The 18,898-nt window shown below is 50.9% G+C and overlaps 1 protein-coding gene across 2 annotated transcripts in view; it reads left to right on the top strand.

Moving 5' to 3' along the window:
- The window catches only part of NUDCD3 (NudC domain containing 3), a 58,527-nt gene that overhangs the window by 34,627 nt on the left and 5,002 nt on the right, over positions 1–18,898 (top strand). For both annotated transcript variants that reach the window (XM_074940104.1, XM_074940105.1), the window contains exons 3-4: positions 1,368–1,500; positions 9,411–9,554. In XM_074940104.1, the coding sequence (XP_074796205.1) occupies positions 1,368–1,500; positions 9,411–9,554 (277 nt within the window). The remainder of the gene's footprint in view (positions 1–1,367; positions 1,501–9,410; positions 9,555–18,898) is intronic.

Here is an 18,898-nt window from a genome sequence, read left to right as displayed (position 1 = left end):
AAAAATAAGACCTGACAGTAGTCCAGATTCTGATGCCGAAGCTCCTGTCTGTCTAACCCAGGTGCGGAGGTGGGTGGAGGGGGGCGGGAAATCAGGTAGCAAAAAACCCAGATCCCATTAACTTTAAAAATCCTCTTTCTCCCTCTGTGGAATTCTCCTTCTGGTACTTCCTGGCTCAGCAAAATGATCTTAGAATGCAAAACCGCAAATACCAGGTGCCTTTTTTGCAATCTATGGCATTCATTATGTCAGAGTGAAGCATTCTGGAATATCATCACTGAGCCCAGGGATACCAAGAAACAATGTTAAAAAGTTAGTCAAAGCTGGTGCATGGGGTCTCTGCACTGGATTCTGGGTGGGTTTCCCTCATTCTTCACTTTTATTTTGCAGTTCCCCTTTGAGTAACACAGAGGAGAAATGTTTAAAGGGGCGAGACTGTCGTCATGTTTCGGGGGAGGGGTTCTAACTGTAGCCTCCATCAGCCACGCATTGGCTATAGCCCACCTTCTCTTTCCAGCTGTCATCGTACTGCCCAATCTGCTTCCTTCTCGCCAGCTACCTCTGTGAGCGCCTCTCTCTGGTCTGGCCAAGGCAGGCAGGTAGGCTGTATGGACATGGTGGCTTCTTCTGTATCACTCCGTCAAGTGGCGGCAGGTCAGGAAGGCTATGCTAAAGGACAGCAGCACGTGTCCACCATTGTGGTGTCTCCCTTGTCGCTGGATTCATCCAGTGTGGCACCTTTTAAGTAGCAAAAGGAAATCTGAATATTCCTTAGAAAACCCCCGTTTGCCTCCGTTCACCAGTTCCTCTCTCCTCATCGGGTTGTCATGTTCCCACGTGTGCTGAGGTCACTGGGTCAGGCTAGACATGCCTTGGCAGGTAATAGTCTTTGTCTGGAGGCTGCGTGGAGGTTGGAGACGGAGGGGCTCAGCACGCCTGGATGCAACTGCATGCTGATCCCTTTGCACGTTTACAGTCATTCCTCCCTAGGCTGGCCACGGGCGTTTCTGACACAAACATGGGTATTAGAGTTATTGAGTCTACCTGGGCCATTAATAAGCAGCAAACTGGCAAGGCCGGTGACACCCCTCTCTCTGTACAAGGGGTCCTGGGGCTGGGGAAGGACCTGTAGGAGCCTGGAGCTGTTTCAAACCTGTTCCTTTAGCAAGTGTCCCCAGCGAAGAGAGATCCCAGGGCGTGGGCAGCAGAGTGCCTGTCAAGTCGCTCTTCGGTGCTCCTTGCTCTGCCTCCAGGTAGCCGATTACAGGCACAGCACCCTCCATCTGCCTCGCCCAGCGTGTCCTGGTGTTTCCCACTCTCCGCGTGCCGAGCCACTTGACACCTAGCATCTCGCTCTTTCCCCTCAGGAGGCAGGAGCAGTTCCAGACCAACCCTGACAGTTACAATGGAGCCGTACGAGAGAACTACACCTGGTCCCAAGACTACAGCGACCTGGAGATTAAAGTGCCAGTACCCAAGCACATCATGAAAGGCAGGCAGGTAATGAGCGCCAGTGCTATCAGCCAGTGACGAGCTCCCCCTCAGCGCCCCAGCCTGCCTGTGTGTTGCTTCTTAGCAGCTCTAACTGCCTGCAAAGTGATGCTGAACGGTGATGGAGCAGGCGTGCGCATGCTAGGGGCACCCCAAACTTGCTTGATTCCCTTTAAGTGCCATACCTCTGCAGACCCCAGACGCTGCCTGGCTTCCCTGGAGGAATACATGACATATTTCCTCTTTCTTCTCCACTCCTCCTCGCTTGAAACGCAGATGCTGCCTCTGAGTGACTCTTCCCTGGCAGGCTACATTATATACACACACACTGAAACCCAGACCTTGCCTCCAAGCAGAGGCTTCCTAAGGAAAGATGGTATCCAAACTGGTGTAAGCAAAGGCCAGGTTGTCCTGGACGAGGTCCCTGTTCCTCTTAGGCTGCCCCGTGGCTCACTGCTCTGTAGCTTTATTTTGTGCTGCTGTAAGAGAGCTGCCTGCAGGGTGGATTGAAACAAGTGCAGCTCATATGACTACAGCTGAGGCATGCGGCAGAGTGGCCTGCTTCATTTCACCCCAGGCTGTTTTCGTGGGACTCGCAAGGGTTTTATTGAATGAGGCAGATCCCTTTGAGGCAGAATGAGGCAGATCCCTTTGACCATCCAAGCCCCCTCCCCTGTTCTCCCCTGCTCGGTTAGCACGTGTGGGGAAGCGCGGCCCTTTTGAATTTGAGTTGATCTGACAATATTGTCGGGTGGATGGAGATTTTTTTTTTTCCTGGCAGAGACCCATTGGTGAGTGACTCTTCTATTAGCTTGTACCTGCAGGAAAATCTCCAGGTAGCTGGAGCGGCCCTTTCTCCTCCACGTTTCCTGCACTCTCTTCTCTCCCGCTGCCCTATGAGCATCTCATTGCTGGGCTGGACAGTGGGTTTGGGGTAGCCAATGTAAATCACACCCCTTTTCGGTTTGTTCCCACTCTGTGATCTTATTGGTGGGGGTGGGTTCGGGGAGGGGTGCGCAGATTGGCTGTTCGAGCCAGAGGTTTATTTTTACTTTCCGTTGTCCTAGAAGCCTTTAAAGAGGCCCCCACTGACTTTGTATTTTTCCATTTGGGAAATACGTTTTTTTTTTCTTCCCCTCTGTTTTCAGGGCAGCTGAAATGAGCACAGTCGGTTTTGTTCACCAGCTTCAGCCTACATAGCTCCGTATCCAAAATAGCTTTGTTTGGTGCATCAGCATAATTGACAGTGGCAGCACAGACCTAAGGAGAATGTGGCTAACTGCTGCTGCGGGGCCAGCAGGGGGCACCCAAGACACCCTTTTTCTACAGGGTCTATAAAATGAACCAGAACCATTTCTTGCTAGGTCTGGGAAAACAAAACCTGCTTCTACCTTGTTTTGCAGTGAGGGGCTTTTCCTCTTTGGGAACAGCCTTCAGGCTGGTGAAGTTCTGGGCCTGACTTGAAAGCACAGTGTTGTTTGCATACAGTGCCACTAGCTTGAAGGAGCGGCGTCCTCGCATGGGAGGTCCTGAACTCTGGTACTGCATGGGTGCACTGCAGAGCCACCCTTCATTCTGATGGATCCTCCAACCCCCTTTTGCACCGTGAGCTAAAGGCCGCTGGCAGCTAGAGAAGGGACAGCAGAGAGAGAGGAAAGGGTTAGTGTTCACTCTGCTTAGAAGAAAGAGGGGCATAAATAAAACTCTGGCTTGTCGTTCTTTTCTTTTTCTTTTTCCCACCTTTCCTTTTAATGGAGGTGATCCTGCAGTCCCTGGCAGCAGAGTTTAATGGCTGGTGTAGTCACTTCATGTTATTTTTTAGCTCAGTTTACATTACTTCTCCTTTTCCTGCATGCAAATACATTTGCCAGATGTCAGCCCAATTCCACTGCAGAGACTAATCTTGGTAATCAGGAAACTGAACTGGATTAAAGATGGTCTGTCTCTCCCAGAGCTGGTTGGCTAGATCGTGATCAGGAAAGCCCAACATGACCTGCTCACAGATGCTCCCGTCTTGTGCCATGTTCTCTTCAGATCTCATAAACTAAGCAGGATCAAGGTGACTGGGAGACCACCGAGGATCTGTAGGAGTGGTGTTGGTGGCTTGTTAAGCGTGGTCTTCCCTGTGAGCTAGTTCTGAGTCAATTCCCCAGCACAATGCAGGAAATGCTGTGTGGCTGAATGTGCTGTCCTTCAAATGAGATGTAAAATTGAGCTCCCGATGACTGGTGTTCCTTAACATTCCCAAGGCATTTATTGCAAGGGTCAAGGTGTAAGCCCCAGCGTCCTGTCCAGATTCCACCACCTCTTCTTCCTCTCCAAACACCCCTGCAGTTTCAACTGGATTTGAGATCTCTTCATTTATTGTCCTACACAATTGTGTAGTGGTGCCGCATGCTGTTAAACAGATGGCTTGGCCCCACTGCAGAAGTGGCTGCATTTCAGTGGTGGGTCAAGTAATCTCTGTTTTCGCCCTCATCTACCCCACGGAAGGTTGAATCTTAATGAATGTTTCCAAGTGTTCTGTCACTTTTGGAAGAGGATATAGATTATGGCACGTGGTGCTGGATGGAGTTGCTCGTGCAGCTTGCTCTACAGGCTTTCCCACAGCGCCGTGCCGAGGTTTAGATGGGAGGCAGGAGTTCTGGGCAAGGCAAGGCAGCATGTGTGTGAACACAGGCATGGCCCTCTGCTGCAGGAAGGGGTGTCCTGGGGATAGGCATGGAAACTCTCAGGTTCAGTCCTTTCCTCCTCAGGAGCCTCACAATGTAAAAGCAGCATTTTGCAGGGTCAAGAAGGGGTTGGCTGGGGGAGGGAAACAGGAAGTGACACCATTCGTGTCTTCTCATCCGGTCCTGGTCCCGTGGCACAGAAACTGCAGATCTTTCTAACCTGCAGCACCGCCACATTCCCCGATGTGGGTAAGGGCCCTGGGAGCATTGGAGTGAGGCCACCACTCTGCGAGCTGTGTGGCTGTGAGCTAAGCTGTGGCTGACCCCAGCTATTCAGAGGTGACAGTAACATCTGACTCATCAGTGGTGGGTTTCTAGCATGCACTTCCCTCATCAGTAGCAGGAGGTGCCACGAGCGCTGTAGCGAAGCAGTTCACGCACATGGTAATGTCACCCCCTCTTCCCGTGTCATGGAAGCAACGACACAGCTAAGGTTGCAGCTGAGTTTTCATTTAAACCAGATCTTGACCCACTCTAAAATCCACAAAAATGTCCGTATCTACGTCAAAAATGGTAGGCTAGGTCAGGGGTCAAAGTAGAATTTTTCTACCAAATTTGAAAGTAAATGGACATAGAATTTGTGAATGACGACATCTTACAAACTGGAAGTGTTCACCCACGTTCTACAAATAAGCTTATTCTTTTGCTACCTTGCAGCAAAAAAGCCCAAGTAAAGTGAGATTAAAATGCACTTCACTGGCCTTCCTTGGCTGAGAACTAGTGCCCAGCACCAAAGATGATTTAAAATCTCATTTTAAACATGATTAACTTTTGATTTAGGACGGTTGCTATGGCATTTTGGCTCAGGCAAGCTTAAATGTAGCTGTCCCTGGACTGTCCCTGGAGGAGCAGCAGCAGGAGACTGGGAGGGTAGAGGTTCCTCTCTCTCATCTTGAACTCTGATTGCTTGTAGGCCCCCCCATCACAGTAGTATGAGTGCCTCCCCAGAACTTGAACATAGAAATAACAATGACAATCTTTCTTCCTTCCCAGCGTGTAGGAGAATTAGCTGGATTAGTTCATAGTTTTTTTTTGTTTGCTTGCTTGCTTGGTGCGGGTGTGTGTGGGTGTATTTGTGCGCGAAGAAATTATTGGGGCTGAAAGCGACATGGAAGAGCTGAGTTCTGAACTCAACAAAGCCCACAGTCGTTACGCTCTCTTGTGGGAGTTAGTTTCATAGTCTCAGTGCGGCTCCGGTGAAAGTTCTGTCTTCCGCACTCTTGGGTCCCATCTTTCGTGACTCCAGTGGAATGGAGTTGTCGCGGGAAGTTGTGGTGGGGGCAGAGGCAGTTAGGGCAATCTCATGGGGGACTTTGAGCATCAGGGACAGAGAACTTGAATCGCTCTCTATATTTAATGGGGCACAACTGCAGAGAGCAGAGCCATGAGGTGATGAGATCACGGTGACCTGAATTGCTAAGCAGATTGGTTGCTGTGTTCTGTGTTTGTTGGAGCTTCCTCAGGGCATGTGGTGTCATTCTGGATATGAATTGCAATCATCAAGCCTAGAAGTCTCCAAATGCATGAGTCATTGTGGCCAAGAGTGTGTGTGTTTGGATGGGGCCCGATCAACTGGCCCATCGCAGGTGCAGGTGTGGCATTTCTGCGGCTCCTTGGACATCCAATAGCCCAGAGGAGCTAAAAAGGGCCCCGAGGCTCCAGGCCAGTTTAACAATCTGAAGGGCTGATGCACTCAGCAGTGGGGGATCTTAAAATCACAACTTCTTCCCACCAACATTGCTTCAGTCTTGCTTGGCTGCAGTTTAGCCAGCTGCTCTGAATCCAGGGGCCGGTTTTGACTAAGCATTGAAATAGCTGGGAGGTGGGGCTGCAAGCCCTTCAGGAATGTAATCATGTATTTCTTTTCCATCAAGGTGGCCTCCCTGGTAGCTATCACCTCTGCCCAGAAGGCATGAGACTGTAGGGCCTGATCTACTGAGGAACGCCGCTGCACATTCCGCAGCGGTGGAGTGGTTCTTTGAACGACTTGGGCTGTATCCCAAAAGTTAACTCATTGAGCCTAGAAAATTGTTCTCCCTGTTTTGTCCAAAGCCATCTTGCCCAAGAGAACAGCTGGTCTAGAGCCCTCAAGATCTACATCCACTGCACACAGGAGTCCCAAGTTCAATGCGCTATTTGTTCTTCACCACCTGGCATCTAAAAGGAAAAAGTATCAAAATCTGCTGTTTCAAGATGGTTAAAATGGTGCATCCATGAGGCCAAGACGTCAGAGAGTCTCTGTCCAGCAACTAGCATCAAAGCCCGCTCTCTGAGAGCGGTAGCAGCCCTCACGCTAAGCCTCAGCAGGTGCTGCCTTTGGTAGGAGGGTGTGCCCCATTGTGACATCCCAGGAGTGGAGAAGGAATTTAACCCCCTGTAGTTCTGTTTGCTCGGAACCCTCCCTGAAGGTGTAGCGCTGTAAAAATTCCCTTCGTTAAAGGATCTGTGGGATTAGTAGAATCGGAAAACTTATTCTGATTTATTTAAAATTTCCTTTCTCTGCGTTCCAAGGTCTACAGATCCAACCCTCCCTTGTTTAGAGTATTTCTTTGGCCTGTTTCGCTCATTGATTAGTTCATGGTGGTGTGCTCTGCTGTTGGAACTCAGGTCATTGCTTGTTCGGAAATGTCAGTCCACCTTATCCTGTGCTATGGAAACAGTCTCAACTTGTCCATTCTTTGGTGTGGTTGGCGAAACCCTCCCATATCAGTGACTGACAGGTCTGGTTTTGACTATATATATTCAGGCTGAGAGCCCATTGGTTAATGGATCTGAACTGGGAGAGAAGAAATTTTCAATAAATGTTCCTATTCTTGGAGCCTAATTGTGTTGTATCAGGGTCTCTCTTGTCTTTAGCCCAGGAGTGCTTATAGATCCAGAATTCCCGCAATGAAACAGTAAGTCACATCCATCCGGGGAATCCTGGTGCCATATCACTTAACAGATCAGCATGGAACGCCTCTCCATCTGCTCTGGGTCTCTCCACAATCTCAGCAAACTCTCCCCCGAGCTGTTCCCTGCCCTATAGTCTCTAATAGGTGTCATTTCAAATACGAGAAGCCATACTCCATTGACTTTATTAAATGTAATACTCCTTTCCTGGCACGCTCACCACCTCCTGGCATCTTCCTGAGTCTGATCTTCTTTGAAATGTTGCTGTAAACTTCTCAGGTCCTGGGCACACTTATCCTGGCCAAGTTACTGCCCCGTGTCTCGTTGTTCCTAAGAGGTCACTTGGGGAAGTACATCCAGCCTCAAGTGGCTTCTCTTTTAGCCACCTCATACTAAAGGGATTGCAGGCTTGTTTAAGGATTCATTTGTTTGCTGAACTGTGGCTAAATCACTGACCTCCCCTTTGGAGGCTGCCGGCTTTTTCTAGGCCATGCTGTGAAGAAGCTGCCTGTGGTTAAACCTCTGACGGTCCTGTCTTCCCTCAACTCTGAGAGTTACGAATGAAAGGGGCCAAGCTAAAACCCTCTGTCCACAGAGCAGCAGCCGGGGCTCTCTTCACAACCGTCTTCCAAAAGGCTTTTGGCCTGCCTTGGCGGGGCCCGTCTCCAGGGATGAAATAGGAAGCTGGCTCTGTGGAGAGGCCTCTCTGAGGGGCTATGTGGGATGTGGATTCCCTGAGCTCTGTTCACAAAGGCCCACAAACATCTGTCAGATAGAAATTTACTTCCAGTCATGTCTGTCCTGGGCTGGATCGAACCAGGAGACTTGGTGCCGTTACCAGTCCCCTAAGCCATCCAGTTCTCCCACCCCTTCTCCTTTCTTCCTGAATTTCCATTTGGGCTCCTCTCAATGGGCCTTTTGTTTGATTTAGAGACTCCAGTCAGCTCACACTTGGGTATTTTAGATACAGCCCTCTTGCACAGTCCGGGTTGAACAGTATTTAAGCTTAGTGGCTCTTGCTTTCCCTGTTTCCCCCTCCATTGTGTGCACTGGCTGTTCTCAGCTCCTCTCCAGGTCTCCAAAGGACCTGTCAGAAGTGGCTCATTTTTTTGTTTTATCTCTGTGGCATCTATCAAATGCAATTGTGGTGCAGTCCCTGACTGGAGCAGTTTCAGTCTATCCCCTGCCCGCACTGAGTCACTAGAAATCACCTAGGTAATGGATAATGTAATCTCATTTCAGATGAGAACTGCAGAGCAGAATCTGGGGGAACTCTGGGAGAGTGTGCAGGCAAATCTAGCAGTAACTCCCTTGCCTCAGCGCTAAGGCAGTATTTGAAAGATGGGGCAGTTTCCTTTCCTGAATGTTAGTGCACCCTTTGTTGTTTTCGAGGGAGAGCAGGGCTCCCCCAGATCCCTTTCTTCAGTGACTGCAGCTTGAGGCTGCAGAAGAAAGAACAGATGGTCTCTTTTGAGACTGAAAGTAACACCACTCCATGAACCAAGCCAGCAGTTGTCTCCAAGAAGCATGTCCCCTCCACAGCAGGTCTGATCAGGGTCTCCCATATGGCAGCACTGCTGCTGTGTGAGGGACCTGGCCTCATTCCTGTAGAGGGCATGCCAGGAATAAAACCTTTCTTGACTTTGCCGTCAGCGCTGTCTCCTTGCTTCCAATTCCTGCCCTGTCCTAATCTGTGCTGTAGCAGGGGCAGCATGCCATAGGCATGTTCTGCCCCCACCCCCGTGACCCACATGCTCTCCAAGCCTACCACAGATGCAGCAGGAGGCGTAGGATCAACCCAAGATCACAATTTTCATGCTGTTCTTTGGGTTGATTCTGGAATCTCCAGCAGTTGCAGGTGTCGACGTTAAAGCACGTGCCAAGCTGTCTCCCCTGCAAACCCAGCAAGTACGCTTTGTCTTTAGCAGTGTGAAGCACAAGAGTGAAGAATTCAGGGAGAGAGAGACACACACTTCAACCCTGTGGAACCCTTCGCAGAACAGAAATCCCCTCCTCATTCCCCTGTTCTCAAAGCTGGAGAGGCATGCACTCTAACTGCAACAATAGCAAAGGGCACACGAAGAAGTCCCCAGTAGAGTAAATGACTCTATGTACATGGTTTTCCATCTCCCTCAAGCTGTGGCAGGATTCCCTGCCTCCCTGCTATATAAAGATCTGATTGCTTTCCTCTCATCCCCAATGAGTACACTCGACCCCCTTCCCCGCCCCAGCAAACATGGGGGGAGAAAGCAGGAGGGAATGGCCCTTTTGATTTCCTTGTCTCTCTGCTTCCAGGTGTCTGTGGATCTCAGCAGCAGCTCAATTCGTGTGGCCGTGCTGGAGGGGAGCAGCCAGCGTGTCCTCATGGAAGGGAGACTCACCCACAAGATCAACACGGAGAGTTCCCTATGGAGTCTGGAACCAGGGAAGTGCATCTTGGTAAGAGCTGCCTCTTTTGGGCACCCCCTTCTCGAAGTCACTCAGCAGGAGAGCAGGAGCACACGCACGTTGGCTTTGTGTCCTTGCCTTTGACCAAGAAGCAGCAATCTGCAAAGCCAGGGTGGTAGAAGCCTTTGCCAAATCAAGGGGCCTGATTTGGCTCTACCAACCAAATGCTGAATTGATCCCTTGCCTCCCTCTGCAAATGACTCATGTTTCCACTCCCCCCACATCCCTTCACTGGCTGCATGGCTCTTCCTACAGCAAGTTCGAACTCCCCACCCCTGTGCCCTAGCTTCTGCTGTCTCTCCTCTCTTGCTCCTGAGGTCTGCTCGCTCTGCTGACCTTGTTGGGTGCGTCTCTCCTTTCCTGTGCCTGGAACCCCATCCCTCCTTGTTCTCCTCCTTCAGATCCCTCCTTGAATCCTGCTGGCTCTCCCCTCTGCTGTTTACTCCTGTCTTGCCCTACCTCAGTTACCACTTAAACGTGTGTGCGTGATCCAACAGTTCTGTAATGTGCGTCACGTGATTCCTTCCAACCCTCCCCTCTCTCTGTCTCTCCCCTGTCCTGTGTCATCTTATTTAGACTAGAAGTTCTTTGAGGCAGGGACTGTCTCTCCCCTGCCTTAACCTCTGACATGCCATGCACATTTGTGGCATTATGCTGATACTTATTAGAGATGAGCATTGGTCGGCACAAGTGGTGGGAGCCGTAGTCCCTGCTAATCTGGGTGCTCTGAGCTCCTCCCCTTTATTTCTAGAGTGTTAACTGGGCAATTCTGCAGATTTAACCAACTGGCAGCTGATTACAAGCAGAACTTCACATTGTTGTCACATTTCCAGTGCGTACCAGCAGTCAGTGCCCAAACGTCACCACGGTGGCCTCAACTGTCTTGCCTCCCAGCCTGCAGCAGCCTCGTCCAGAAGAGGATCCCCAGGGCCCTGGCCACCTGGCAGTTTTGTCACCCCTGTCTTGCTTAGGCTTTTATCTGGCTGCCCATGGCTGTAATATCTGGGCACCTTCCACATAAAATCCATAGAAATAGCCAAGTGCCTAGTGGATTTCATGGAGTCTCTGGCATGTCTCCTTCTGGGGTCAAAACTCTGCTTGGGGCAGGGGTTTGCACTGGTTTGTTTACACTTTATTAATTTCCTCATTTTTGATTGGTTGGGGCTTAGGAGAGGAGGGAGGGTTGGGGGTGGAAGGCTGGGGTCAGGAGGGGGCATAGAGGCTGGAGAGGGGGGTTGGGGGCAGGAGAGGGGGGTAGGGATAGGGCGCTTAGGGGCAGGGGAGCCAGTGTTGAGTGTCCTCCTTGCTGTTACGGATATAGTTTGTAGGACGGGTTTTTGCAGACTGTCCTGGAGCTGGTGATTTTGCTGGCAGTGCTAGCCTGTGTGGAGTGACGAGAGCTGTCTTTTTCAATGGCTGTTGAAAACCATTGTTAGCCTGGGGAGAGCCTAGGGTGGAGCAGGTGCAAATGCCCATTTAAAAAAATTGCTTTCCCACCGCTGATCTTGATCCAGCAGAAGTTGTGGTGCGGTGGGATGTTATTGGCCCTCTCTGCCCAAGGTGAAAAAGCTGCTCAGTGAAGCCTGGATGGGGACACTTGGAGCAGCTAGCATCAGTGCCCTACTTCCGCATGCACCGGCTGTCTCCGATACTGACTGGCTGCAGCACCTGGGGTGTAATCGTTGGCTCAGAGCCAGCTGACTGAGGGAGGTCTCCCATGGCTTCTCCTCCTCATGGATGGGAACCAACAAGTGTTGCAGCCACATCTGGCCAGCTGGTCCTCCTAAGTCCCCCCTGCTATGTAGTGGAAATTAGTCAAAAAAAAGCCCCGATGCCAGTCATGGTGCTGTTCCAATGTAGGCATCCCACTGCTGTGAAATGCCCTCAGTGTGGACCATCCTCGCACACGTGCTGAGCCATTACAAGGATAAATGAAGGAACTGGCCACTTCTTGCCATTGATGTCCTCGCATCCAGTGAGTCTTTAGACCCGAGGCTTCTAGAGGAGAGCAGGCCAGGTTGCATTGAAGGTGTAGGAATAAGATGGAAGAAGGGTCTGTGGCCACCCCTAGGCTGAGGTTCTGGCACAGAGGGGGCTGCATAGGGAAGGAGTGTCCCAGAGTTATAAAGAAATCTGTTTGAAGGGACCATGTCATTGTAGTTAATCTTGTTGCTCAAGTGGTAGCAAGTGGCAATGTTAAATCTTTCTGCAAGGAGAGCAAGTGACCTTCCTTTGGGCCTGGCTGTGCTCCTCTCTGGGAGGAAATGTACAAAGTGTGGCCGGCTCTGACATCAGGAATAGCAGATGATGTTGCACAGATGGACAAAAAGCCCCTTTCTTGAGTCTCTGCATAGCTTCCTGCAATCTGGGGGAGAGGACTATTGGTGCTCCATTGCACCACCAGATTTTGGGTCACTAGAGGGATACCTCCCTCCCCAAGGAGGTAATGGAAAATGGTAAGCAGCCAGCTGGAAGGCTGAGGAGACACCTCAGTACCATGACATCCACTAGGGAGAGCACTGTTGCTGATGGTGTTACGCGGAAGGCCCTCTGAGACTACAGTGATGGACAGCTGTATAAAACCCTGTGATAGGTAGTGCTAGGAAAACTGGAAATCTAACCAAAGAATTGTATAACTCTTGGATGGCCTCTGTGAGAGAGAACCCTATCTTCTAACCTGTCATGTCTTTGGAGAAGGTTAAAGTAGCAGATAACAGCGATGTAATTTACTTCGATTTTCCAAAAAAGGTTTTAATAAGGTCCCTACTAGATGAATAAGGAAAACAAATAAGAAACAAAGACAGTCTGTAGGAGCTTTGCAGATTGTGCAAAGGTTAGTCATGGGAGTTCCCAGGTCAGTAAGGGGACTTGTGTGTGTTAAATAACAGTGATTTGGAGGAGGAAGGGGACAGCAAGGTGGTGAGGTAAGATCAAGGGCCTTCTCCATCTCCTGTTGGAGTCGAAGAGAGTCTTTCATTGTCTTGAACAAGCTGGTTCAGGCCATATGTGAGTGAAAACGATGGAGGATTGTGAGAATCTCCAGCTGTCTTCTAACATATTGATGGTGGGAGTGTGGGGTTCAGGGCAAAAAGGCAGTAGATGAAATTACACTTGAACGTAATTGGAGACTAGTGAGTAATTCTCAAGCAGGACTGTCTCCTTTGCTGCTCACAGAATAGCCACAAGTGGTCTGCTGGTTCCTCGGATTCATTCATTGTTTGCAATTCAACCATTTGTTAATGAATTGGTGTAACTTTTGCTTGCACACAGCTCCCTGCGAGCATTTGGTACGTGAGCTGTACGGGTTAGGTAAACCGCCTGGTATTGTTTCTGGATTGCGATTGGTTGAGCACATGAGCTCGTCCTTCTGCAGCACTTGCCCATTTAAAAGACGGTGGTGGTGAATTCACGGCATCGCACTCTGAAGTTTTATTTCCCACAGATGTTCGTGCTGGCCAAACTCACTCTGTCACAGCCGCGCTCACAGGAAGCGAGAGCAGCCAAAGCAAACTCATAACATGTCAAGTGACCCTTTGTGGGGGATCTTTGCAGCATTCCCCCAGCTGGCGCATTGGCAGCAATAGTCCAACCTTCTCCTCAGCGCTGCTCTGTGGGCTCATTGTGGGGAAAGGGTTAGGAGTTACTGAGCTCAGCGACGCGCGATTGCCCGCCGCACAGAAAACAAACAGGTGCACAGCATGCTGTCTGAGGTGAGCACGCATCAGTGGAGCCCCACGCGCAGAGCTGGTTCTGTGCGCGCTCAGGCTCACAGCAGCCATTTCCCTCTTGCAGATGTTGGGAGCAGGGACAAGATTGGTAAGAAAGGTGGCTTCGAGTTGGAGGCAGTGTTGTTGTAGCCAGGTTGGTCCCAGGCTATTAAAGAGACAAGGTGGGTGAGCTCAAAAGCTCAGGTCTCTCACCAGCAGCAGTTGGTCCAATAAAAGATCTGACCTCACCCGCTCTGTCTCTCAGGTGGCTTCTAGTGTCTCAGCCATTCTAGCCAGACCATAACTGAGGCTAGGGCCATCTGCCTATTCAGGGTGGTGATGTCTGCTCCGCTTCCAGCGGTCTGGCTGTACTGAGTGGGTCAGTCTGCTGTTCAGACTGATTTCTTTTCAGCTGAAATCCTGAAATATCTTAGTTGGAGAGATTTCGTCTCTCTCCTGTGCAGGCTCCTTTTATCTTCCACAATCTCATCTCCCTGCAGCCTCAGTTTTCCAGGCTGTAGGTATGTACTTTCCCTTAGCCCATGGACCCTGCCATGCCCCTCTCATGGTGCGCCAGGTAAGTATATAAGCAAAGGGTTGCAGTGCTCCCCATGCCCTGCATCTCTTTGATTACACAGGGTGTCTCCTCGTCTGCTTCTCCAGCTCCCTTTTCTGTACCTTCTAGCTCCCTGCTGCATGTTCCTCATCTCACTTCCAGCTTCCTCGCCCCATCCTGCACCATCTCTCTGCCTTACCCTGCTCTTCTTATTCAACATTTCTTTTCCCTATTTTCTCCTGCTTATTAGTAAATACAAACAGGGCTAATGGAGTTAATTTCCCTTGTAATCCATCCATCCCATCCTAGCTGCTTTCCTGCACACCTCTCTGTTTCACTGTCCTGTAGTCCACTGTCCTATAATCACTGCCACGGTCCACCTGTTTGACCATTTCATGCTCCTGTTTCTTATACTGGTTCCCTCTGCATTTATCCTCCTCAATGCTCCCTTTATTCTTCTCCGCCTAAAAGGAGTACCACTGCAGTGTCTTGTTTAATTATATCCAGTTTGCAGGTGACTGGACTAAAGATCAATGTATTTTCCATCCTCTTCTCCAGCATGTTTGTGAAACCCTTTAGAGTCCTGGTCCAGCAAAGGAAGAAATCCAATGGCTGTAATTTCCCAACCTAATTCTCTACCCCTTACCGTTTCCTGACGCCTCTTAGTGCTTGGATGATAGCTGGACCAGTGCTCTACAAACACCTAAGCTCCATTTTTATCGTCTCTCCAGCTTTGCGATCCTAGCTAGCCTGTATCTTTCTCGTTTCTCTGTGACTGTCATGTGACACTGTGTGAAGTGCCTTTGCAAACTCCTGGTCCTGTGTATAATCTCCTCTGCGTTCCCCTTCTCCATTACACCAGTTAGCTTGTCAAACAGTGAGATTAAAATAGATTTGCACGAGCTGTTTTTAGAAACCTGTGCTCGGTGTTGTGCACAACACGTCCCCTCCCGCCCCGTCCCCAAATGTTCGCTAGCCAGGCTGTTAGAATTTGTTACAAAGTCCTGCCTAGAAGAGCTATGAAAGCACTCGTCTGCGTAGCACCCAGGGAGCTACGGGGGGCAATGTTAATAATTGATCTCCACTTCCCTAAATCTCCTCTGATCCCGTATCGAAAACTGCCCCGACACCTCTCCTGCCTTCCATGAGCAGTTGGCAACAGCTCCACGTTAATTCCTTTGAAGTCCTGAGGAGCTTCCGTGGGAGCCTGCTGATTTTTAAGCAGGCTCCCCACCCTCCAGATATTCCCTCACTTGCTCTTGAACAATTCTGCTGCTTCTCTCGTTTAGCTGCTCACCTCCTTCTGTGCTACCTGATTGCTCATTACTGACATTCTTCTCTAGCTGGAGCTGAAGTGAAGTTGGCATTTAGTACTTCAGCCCTGTAATTTGTTCCCCTTCCTACCTTGTTCTCTCCCTCCCCCTGGGATGTTATTTTTAAAAAGCCTTTTGCTTCCTCCCTCCCGTTCATATCCCAGCACAGCCGGTCTTGCAGGATCCAGACCACTGCGACAAGCTAACCAAGAGTGGGGCCCAGTCAATACTTGATGGGAAACCTCCCACCTATGGTAAACCCTCTGGTTCTTGGGATAGTGGGTGCTGACCCCGGTGCCCCTGGGAGAGGCGCTCTGCTGCAGGGACTGGTGCAAGGAAGTGGTGCTCTGCCCTCCTGAGCTGACATCAACCTTGTGTCCCTTCACGGGGCAGTGGGCTGGTGTGCTGCCTTTCGGCTGAGACAGACAGAATCCGCATCAGGCTTCTCGGAGTCATGTTTTGCCTCCTCAGTGCTTCGCTCCCTTCAATCGGTTTTATTCCTGTGTCCAAGGCCTCATTCTTATCTCATCTCCAATCTCGTCCTGTCATCCGTCCCCTGTGCTTGGAACCTCTTCCCTCACCCAGCCTGACCAGGCTTCCCCGCTCTGCTCCATCTGTTCAGCTTACACCTCGTTCCTCTCAGCAAGAGTCTTACCTGAATCCCTGGTGACTGGTCCCTCAGATCCTCAAAGGTGAGGTGCCTAAGTCCCCTTGAAGCCAAGGGAAGTTAGACACCTCAATACCTTTGAGGATCTGGGTCCCTGTGTCTATTGCTTTCCCTTACTTACAGTCCAGGTCCATTGCTTTGTACAGCTCTGAGCACACTGTGTTGTAGCAATAATACATTCACATCAGGAGGGGTTAACTCCTGCAGCCCCTCAATATCCACTCTGGCAACTTCAGGACCTTTAGGGGGGCAAAATGAAGCTCCAGTGCTAGAAGGTGCTGTGCTGGTTCCCTCTTATAAACCAGCTCAGCTGCTGCGGTCTCCCTCCATTTCAGCCACAGGTGAATGACTCTTCTTACAGCCCGTAAGGGGCTCTGGGGCCCCTCTGGTTGAAAGGCACTCTAGACACATAAAGGGCTGACTCTGTGCTCAGCAGCAATCTGGCCCTCAGTCCTGCAGAAAGACTCAGGGTTTCTGGGACCCGAAAGTGCTGAATTCAGCCATCAGCTGGAAGTCCTGGAGCAGCTTCAGGGAAGTCCCATGGTTTGTTATACAGGAGTCAGACTTAGGCGGTCACAATGGTCCCTTCTGGCCTTAGGGTCTAAGAATCAATGCGCAAAGGTTCTGATTTGCATTGAATTCAATAGGGAAACGAACAGTGCAGACAGGTCAGGATTTCTCTTCGCAATGCGAGTCAGTTCTCTTGTTGCTGCCCCAACTGTGGAATTGCAAAACCCATCTTTTGGGCCGTGTGTGTTGCGGTTTGCGGGGCGGTTGAGCCCCCTCGTGTGTCTGCGTTATGATAGTCTTCAATACATGAGCACGTGCTCTCTCTTCCCACAGGTCCCGGCTTCATTCAGTTGACAGGATGGGACAGTGCTCAGGGAATGGTTTAGGATTGTGTAGGAAGGGTACACTCCTCCCTTTGAACCCAAGGGCAAAACTCCCTCCTTTTTTTTTTTTTTTTACAGTGGGACAGGATCAACCCTTAATGAATCTGTTGTCTGTGGCAGGGGTGCTCAATCAGGGGTCCGCGAGCCCTTTCAAGGGGTCTGCAGGGCACTGTGGCTGAAACCCAAGCTCCAGCGCCCCCTGCAGGGTTGAAGTCAGGGGCTGAAGCTGACAGACACGGGGCTGAATCCCGGAGCTCCCTATTGGGCAGAAGTCCTGAGCCCATGGGCAGAGTTGGGAACATGGAGGGCATTCCCCCCCGCCCCCCCACCACCACCAAAAAAACCCCTGCAGTGTAAGAGCACAGCAGTCCTGGGGCAGCTTCACCCACCCCCCCCACCCATCTCGTCTCCCTATCCTCTGGCCAGGTTGGAGGCGGGAAGCTGGTGCCATGGAGCAGGCAGCCGCAGCGTTCCCTTGTCTCCTGCTGGTGTCCCGGGTTCAAGCTGCTCCTCAGCTCCCAGCCCCCTTTGCTCCCGTAGAGGCAGCTGGTAGGAGATCCGTGGCTGGCAGACCCCTCTGGGAACAGGGACCCCAGGGGAATCCTCCCAGCACACAGCCCCTAATACCTCTCTCCCTACACCCTAAGCTACCCCCTCTCTGCACCCTGAGTACCCCCCCGCCCACCCACAGCCCCAGCTACGCACTCCCTGCACCTTGAGCTACCCCCTGTCTGCACACAGCCCCTTGCTACCCCCCTGCCTGCACCCTAAACTGTTTTCAAACTTTTTTGAGCTAAGCCCCTCCACCTTTGAGTTATAATTTTTGGTTACCCACCCCCCAACCCAGACAGGCTGAGTGGCCTGCTTAAGTGAGTCAGGGGGTGGAGGTGACACTCCCTCTCTGCACCCCACCGTGCAGAGCTGGCTCGAGCCCCGCTAGCCTCTGTCCCCCCAAAATAGAAGTCAAATGACGCCTATGCCCAAGGTCCTCCCCGCCCCCGCTGGGCCATGGAGTTGTATAGCGTGGTGGTGGTGGAGGGGGGCCTCAGAAGGAAAAAGGTTTAGGACCCCTGCCTCACTTCTCACAGAAATTGGAAAGTATGTAGTGAGTGGAGCAGGCGACTCCAGGAATAAAGCCTGGCCTTGTGGTTTTGGCAGTTGAACGCTGCCTTGTAGAGATGAATTAATCCCTGCCCCTGCCACAGCGTTCCTATGTGAGGCTGGGCAAGTCACTTACTCCCAGCTTTTCACTGCAGGTCACTGCCTGTGTTCCTCATCTCCCAGGTGCCCAACTTGAGATGCTGGGGTCTGATTCGCAGGAGTCCTGAGCACTCACAGCTGCAACTGAAGTCGTTGGGAGCTGTGCTTGGCACGTATGACGTGCTCTATAATGCCTACTCGTTTCGTGCCATAGACACCTCAAATTGGGCAACTGTAACGAATGGACACTCTTGTCCTTAATCTCTCTGTGCCTCAGTTCCCCCTCTGTAAAATGGGGATAATGCCCCATGCGTGCACACACGTGAAGTTCAGTTCATTGGCGTCTGTGGACCCTTCAGCTACTGGAGTGAAGAGCGCCATAGAAACGTCCAGGAGGAAATTAAGAATTCTGCCTTCCGAGGAGGGTTTGACCCGTGTGCCGTAAATAGGGCCTGGACGGTAGAGATAAAACGAAATATTGGTTAGCTGCTCAGTAAGTGAGCACCGTCCATCCTGCCGAATGAGGCAGGGGTGCTGTGGGAAAAAACAGGACTTGCACGTGTAATTAAAGACTAATCATAAAAGCTTAGGTTCTGGAGCATGGTTCTGCAGCAGACGCCATGGCCGTGGATTACACCAGGCCCTGATTGCTGCTCCTAAATGCAGAGATCCCTAATGGAAGGGAGAGTCCAGCTGTACCCGGCTTAGTCACCTGCAGGTTGACGCGCCTATGGCTTACGGTTCGGCAGTCTTTCCTCTGTCTCTAAAGCCAAACCGTGCAATGACCAGGAGAAGGAATGGGCCAGTTTGGCTGGAATCACCAGTGCTATCTGTGTTGGAATATTTTCCTGGCTCCCCTTGCCCAGAGGGCTTGATCCCAAAATGCCCCCGCCATCCTCTCCTTTGTTAATCGGCTTCTTTTCTTTGCTCGGGAGAAAATCTCCTTGCTTCATAACTTTAATAGCTGTTCGCTTCTGCCCATGTTTCCCCGCCGGAGCT

The sequence above is a fragment of the Natator depressus genome, chromosome 26, assembly GCF_965152275.1.
Source record: "Natator depressus isolate rNatDep1 chromosome 26, rNatDep2.hap1, whole genome shotgun sequence".
In the NCBI taxonomy this organism is placed as follows: Eukaryota; Metazoa; Chordata; order Testudines; family Cheloniidae; genus Natator; species Natator depressus.
Note: the sequence above shows the minus strand (reverse complement) of the source record. Positions and strands in the feature narration are given on the sequence as shown.